This window comes from Mandrillus leucophaeus, unplaced genomic scaffold (assembly GCF_000951045.1).
Source record: "Mandrillus leucophaeus isolate KB7577 unplaced genomic scaffold, Mleu.le_1.0 Scaffold1, whole genome shotgun sequence".
In the NCBI taxonomy this organism is placed as follows: Eukaryota; Metazoa; Chordata; class Mammalia; order Primates; family Cercopithecidae; genus Mandrillus; species Mandrillus leucophaeus.
Genome location: NW_012098097.1, coordinates 15,796,874 through 15,803,261, shown reverse-complemented (window position 1 = coordinate 15,803,261; position 6,388 = coordinate 15,796,874). Strand labels below are relative to the sequence as shown.

General features: G+C 57.7%; 1 protein-coding gene across 2 annotated transcripts in view; it reads left to right on the top strand.

The window, feature by feature from the left end:
* Window positions 1-5,735, top strand: part of P4HB (prolyl 4-hydroxylase, beta polypeptide) — a 26,671-nt gene extending 20,936 nt beyond the window's left edge. Inside the window, exons 3-9 of one of the 2 annotated variants that reach the window (XM_011995424.1) lie at window positions 1,430-1,534; window positions 1,773-1,838; window positions 2,271-2,471; window positions 2,904-3,024; window positions 3,154-3,335; window positions 3,674-3,760; window positions 4,803-5,735. In XM_011995424.1, coding sequence (XP_011850814.1) covers window positions 1,430-1,534; window positions 1,773-1,838; window positions 2,271-2,471; window positions 2,904-3,024; window positions 3,154-3,335; window positions 3,674-3,760; window positions 4,803-4,883 — 843 coding nt within the window. In that variant the 3' untranslated portion in view covers window positions 4,884-5,735. Of the gene's footprint in view, window positions 1-1,429; window positions 1,535-1,712; window positions 1,839-2,270; window positions 2,472-2,903; window positions 3,025-3,153; window positions 3,336-3,673; window positions 3,761-4,802 lie in introns of both variants that reach the window. The other variant, XM_011995364.1, reaches the window with a different exon arrangement.
* Window positions 5,736-6,388: the final 653 nt, after the last annotated feature.

Below are 6,388 nucleotides of genomic sequence, written 5' to 3'. Positions count from 1 at the left end.
CAATCTCCGCCTCCCGGGTTCAAGCCATTCTCCTGCCTCAGCCTCCCAAGTACCTGAGATTACAGGTGCCCACCACCACGCCCAGCTTATTTTTATATTTTTAGTAGAGATGGAGTTTCACCATGTTGGCCAGGCTGGTCTCGAACTCCTGGCCTCAAGCAGTCCACCCATCTTGGCCTCCCAAAATGCTGGACTTAACAGGCGTGAGCCACTGTGGCCAAGTTAATTTAAAAGAATAATCATCCCATTACATGTTATCATAAATCACACCTTTATGGAAACTAATTTTTCCCAGACAAAAACAATTTACTGCTAAGTGGTGTTTTAGATTCCTCCAGCAGGATCCTCCTCTCCCGCCCTCCCGCTGTTGCGACACCACACAGCCAGCAGCCTCTGTGGATCTGTGCCGCAGCACGTGAGCGGGAGAGTGCAAAGGCTAGGGAAGTGTGAGTGTGAAAACAGCTTTGACCGGTGGGGCGCAGTGGCTCACGCCTGTAATCCCAGCACTTTGGGAGGCCAAGGCAGGTGGATCATGAGGTCAAGAGATCGAGACCTTCGTGGCCAACATGGTGAAACTATCTATTAAAATACTGCATCTCTACTAAAAATAAAAAAAAAATGAGCCGGGCGTGGTGGCGGGCTTCTGTAGTCTCAGCTACTCGGGAGGCTAAGGCAGGAGAATCACTTGAACCCGGGAGGCGGAGGTTGCAGTGAGCCAAGATTGTGCCACTGTACTCCAGCCTGGGCAACAGAGTGAGACTCTGACTCAAAAATAAATACAAAAGAAAATAGCTTTGGGCCGGGCGCAGTGGCTCAAGCCTGTAATCCCAGCACTTTGGGAGGCCGAGAGGGACAGATCACGAGGTCAGGAGATTGAGACCATCCTGGCTAACACGGTGAAACCCCAACTCTACTAAAAAACGCAAAAAAAACTAGCTGGGCGAGGTGGTGGGTGCCTATAGTCCCAGCTCCTCGGGAGGCTGAGGCAGGAGAATGGCGTAAACCCGGGAGGCAGAGCTTGCAGTGAGCGGAGATCTGGCCACTGCACTCCAGCCTGGGTGACAGAGCGAGACTCCGTCTTAAAAAAAAAAGAAAGAAAATAGCTTTGACCACATGGGTGCCCTGAAAGGGTTGGGGGCCCTGGGGATGGGCCACACTTCAAGGGTTGCTGGAACCACATGCACCAGGCTCAAGTTGTGGATGTAAAACCAGCTGTTGAATTCACTGGCAGCCATAAGGCCGTGGCCAGAGCCACTCTGGCTGTCAGGGAACAGTCATGTCCTATACCCATTGCTGGGATCTGTGGCTCGAAACACCACAGGAGGGCAGGGCTGCTGGCTGTTGTGACTTCCCACATCCAGGGAGATGCGGGCCCGGGGGCTGTGCTCCTGGCAGCAGTGCTCAGTCAGGGCCCCCTTTCTGTCCGCAGTTTGATGAAGGCCGGAACAACTTTGAAGGGGAGGTCACCAAGGAGAACCTGCTGGACTTTATCAAATACAACCAGCTGCCCCTTGTCATCGAGTTCACTGAGCAGGTGCGGCTCCCTTGCTGCCATGCAGCCCCCAGGCTGGGGATGGGGAGGAGTGGGTTGGGGGTAGCATGAGGCTCCCGGTCACCACTGCTGGCCAGCGTCTAGCATTGGAGGCCGTTGGGAGAACATTCTGCGTTAACAGCGTGTGACTCAGACCCAGTAACTTAAGTTTATAACACAGACAGCCCCGAAGATTTTTGGAGGTGAAATCAAGACTCACATCCTGCTGTTCCTGCCCAAGAGTGTGTCTGACTATGACGGCAAACTGAGCAACTTCAAAACAGCAGCTGAGAGCTTTAAGGGCAAGGTGAGCTGCTCCTCCGGGTGGCTCGTGGGGCGGTGCCAGGGAACAGTACGACTCTTCCTAAGGTGACAGAAGTGTGGGGCCTTCCTGAGGTTGCCTCCTGGACCAGACCAGGCACCCGATTCAGGAGAGCCTGGATGTAGATGAGGGGCCAGCCAGGCCAGACCTCTGCTCCCAGTCACCTGCTGGTCTGGTTGGGCAACCCCAGAGTCCAGGTTGGAGGAAAGGCACCAGGGGCATGATCTGCTTCCAAGCGAAGTCAGGGCTGGAGGCAGAGGCCAGCCTGCCAGCCGTCTCCCGCACCGTCTGAGTGACGTCAGGGCTGGAGGCAGAGGCCAGCCTGCCAGCCGTCTCCCGCACCGTCTGAGTGACGTCAGGGCTGGAGGCAGAGGCCAGCCATCTCCCGCACCTGTGCAACCTCCTTTTCTCCCCCAGATCCTGTTCATCTTCATCGACAGCGACCACACCGACAACCAACGCATCCTGGAGTTCTTTGGCCTGAAGAAGGAAGAGTGCCCGGCCGTGCGCCTCATCACCCTGGAGGAGGAGATGACCAAGTACAAGCCCGAATCGGATGAGCTGACAGCAGAGAGGATCACAGAGTTCTGTCACCGCTTCCTGGAGGGCAAAATCAAGGTGCGGGCGCATCCCAGGCCAGGGCTGCCCCCCGGGTAGAGCTGCCACCTTGAGGGATCTGGGCTCTCAGTGTCCTGGGCTTCGTCCTCAAAGGAAGGTCTTCAGATAAGAGGACGGAGCCCAAGATCGTGTGAAGACCACTATTGTCACACCCTTGGGGACCTGTAGGAGCCCTCTTGTTGACACTGCTGGCCCAGATGCTCCTCAGGGAAGCCTCCTGGCCGGCGAGGGTGTGGCCTACGTGGGCTCATTGGGCCCAGCCCACTGGCTCAGCCTTCTCTTCCTGGATTCTTGGCACTGTTGGCTTCCGTGGCTGCCATCCTGGTGATGCCAAGGGCAGCCGTGCACCTCAGCCAGGCAGGGGTGAGGGTTGTGGAGCTCTGTGGTCCCTCAGGCGGCACCGCCCCTCACGGTGCCCTGCCTGCCCTCCAGCCCCACCTGATGAGCCAGGAGCTGCCGGAGGACTGGGACAAGCAGCCTGTCAAGGTGCTTGTTGGGAAGAACTTTGAAGAGGTGGCTTTTGACGAGAACAAGAACGTCTTCGTGGAGTTCTGTAAGTGCTGCCCCTTCAGCTTCCCAGGTCCGTGCCACCAGGGCACGCGGGAGGTGTGCGGACTCCCGGGGAAGCGTCTGCCAGCGACTTTGTGGTCCAGGACACGCCCTAGAACTGCTTTCTTTTCAGATGCCCCGTGGTGTGGTCACTGCAAGCAGTTGGCTCCCATTTGGGATAAACTGGGAGAAACGTACAAGGACCATGAGAACATCGTTATCGCCAAGATGGACTCGACCGCCAACGAGGTGGAGGCCGTCAAAGTGCACAGCTTCCCCACACTCAAGTTCTTTCCTGCCAGCGTCGACAGGACGGTGCGCCTTCCCTCTAGATGGGGCCGGGGCGGGCCCTGGGAAGAGCGATGGTATCCACGCCAGCCTGGGTGCTGCTTTGTCTGGAAGGAGCCTGGGGCTAGTTGGGTGGAAGAAGAGCTGTGGGAGCTCCTTCAGAAGCACCCACCTTTTTTTCTTTTTTGAGAGAGATGGGATCTCACTATATTGCCCAGGCTGGTTTTGAACTCCCAAAATGCTGGATTCCAGGCGTGAGCCACCGGGCTGGGCCCGCTCTGCCTTTCTCTAGGGAGGAGGAGCCAATGCTGGGAGATTGGTTCTGGGCCAGGACCAGCCCCTGCACTCATCCCTGTCTTCCACAGGTCATCGATTACAATGGGGAACGCACACTGGATGGTTTTAAGAAGTTCCTGGAGAGCGGTGGCCAGGATGGGGCAGGGGATGATGACGTGAGTGGGGTCACAGCCCTGGGCCGGTCTCTGGGATTCAGCCCCGCGGCCCCGTGGGACATGCCCACTTGGCCTTGACTTGTGATGAGAACGGTGCTGTCGGAGGCACGTCTGTGCATCCAGGGCTCTGGGGCTCCACACCTCTGCCCAGCAGGGCAAGGGATGTGCTCCCAGCGCTCTGCTGAAACAGCTCTCCCTGGCCAGCACTTTAGGGAGCGAGGTCAAAGACATCTTTAAAAACCAGATTTTGCTTAGAAAACCTTTTCAGACGCGTGGCACCGGTTCCTCACATGCTGCTAACTTGGACTCACATATCCACCCCCAGCCCACTGGCGGAGCCTGGGCACAAGGGAGCAGACATGGGTCTGACGCCCTCAGGAGCTCAGTCCTGCCTGTCAGCACGTGGCCAGCAGCAGTGGTGACTCTGCTGGAAAAGCAGGAGGGCTGGTGTTGGGAGGATGTGGCAGGGGCAGGGTGCTTGACCATGGTGAGGGAGATGAGGGCATGGTCAGTCTAGGCTGGCAGGGCCTGCTGGGAGTGCTGGTGCACAGTGGGAGCTGGAAACAGCCTGCCCAGGCGGGGGACGGAGGGCCGGCCCCTTGTGCTGCCTGTGGTCTGTCGCTTGCCAGAGCCTGAGGGTTGGAAGTAGAAGGGTCACGCCAGCGGTGACTGCCTGAACATCATGCTGGGGCTGTTGTCCCTGCCAAGATGTGAACTCTCTGTAGGCTCCATGGTGCCAAGCTGGAAGGCACACCTATGCCTGCCATGCCCAGTGGAAGGGTCCGAGGCTGAGCTGGGACTCCCAGGGTTCCTGACACAGTGGGGGCTCTGATTCATCCTGCTATAGGTAGAAATCCCCCAGGCCTCACTCTTCCTGGGAAGACCCCGTGTATCTCTTAAAGACCAGGGTTGGCTGCTCCAGTGGCCGGTGGCCATGTCCAACGTGTCCGGCTGGTCCCCAGTGTGAGCATCGTGGGGTGCTGGGTGCCGGCAGCCTCAGCCGTTGCAGCCAACGTGTCCCCCACCTTTTCCTGTATCCCAGGATCTCGAGGACCTGGAAGAAGCAGAGGAGCCAGACATGGAGGAAGATGATGATCAGAAAGCTGTGAAAGATGAACTGTAAGACGGAAAGCCAGACCCGGGCGCTGCCTAGACCTCTCGGGGCTGCACACCCAGCAGCAGCGCACGCCTCTGAAGCCTGCGGCCCTCATCTGAAGGAGGGCGTCGCCGGAAACCCAGGGAACCTTTCTGAAGTGACACCTCGCCCCCACACACCGTCCATTCACCCCCGTCTCTTCCTTCTGCTTTTCGGTTTTTGGAAAGGGATCCATCTCCAGGCAGCCCACCCCGGTGGGGCTTGTTTCTTGAAACCGTGATGTACTTATGGGTCTGTCCAGAGTGCTCGCTAGAGTGTTCAGAGTCTCGCTGCCTCCCTCCTGCGGGAGGTTTCTGCTCTCTTTGAAAATTCCATTTGTGGGATTTTTAGACGTTTTTCGACATCAGGGTATTTGTTCCACCTTGGTCAGGCTTCTTTGGAGAAGCTTGTCCCCCGTGCGGGAGGGACGGAGCCAGACTGGACACGGTCACTCAGCACCGCGTGCAGTGTTGCCATGACTGATCATGGCTCTTGCATTTTTTGGGTAAATGGAGACTTCCAGATCCTGTCAGGGTGTCCCCCATGCCTGGAGGAAGGGCTGGTGGTTGCCAGCCCTGGAGCCCAGCACAGGCCTGGGCCTTCCCCTTCCCTCAAGCCAGGGCTCCACATCCTGTCGTGGGCTCATTGCTTGTGACCACTGGCCTCTCTACAGCATGGCTCGTGGCCTGCTTGAGGCAGAACCAGGACCCTTGACTCCCAGGCGGGGAGGTGGCCAAGGATGCTGGAGCTGAATCAGACGTTGACAGTTCTTGAGGCATTTCTAATTCACAATCTGGAATTGAACACATTGGACAAATAAAGTTGAAATTTTACCACCTGTTCTTGCCTCGGGTTTATGATCTCGCCAAGCCTGGGGAGCTGGGCTGGAATGCTGACGCCAAGGCCATCTGCCAGGCCTTGGTGGGGTCACTGGCGTTGAGAGGCCGCGCCCCTGGAGCGAGGTGCAGATGCAGAAACAGGCACCGTCTCCCTGGCAGAGCTGTGCAGGCTTGTGGTTCCTGGCGAGGAGATGCCTTCCCTGCCTGCCGGCTGCTTCACCTGGACTGTGATGGGGCTTCTGTGATTCTGGACCCTGGATGTGGACATGGGTGGAGCCACCCAGCCCCACGTGATGCTCACAGACTCCAGGTCATTCCCTCCCATCCCTGCCGTGGAGTGACGAGAAATCAGGTGGACTCGGGCTTTAAGGGCAGATGAGAGGAACAGGGTGTCCCGCTTACCACTAACCCTTCACACGATAAAGGCTGGACTGGGCGCAGGCCCGCGCGCCTGGAATCCCAGTGCTGGGGCAACATGGGGAGACCTCGTCTCTACGAAAAACTAGAAATTAGCTGGGCATGGTTTGCACCTACAGCCCCAGCTACTCGGGAGTTTGAGGCAGGAGGATTGCTTGATCCTAGGAGGTCAAGACTGCAGTGAGCAGAGATTGCACCACTGCACTCCAGCCTGGGTGACAGAGTGAGACCCTGTCT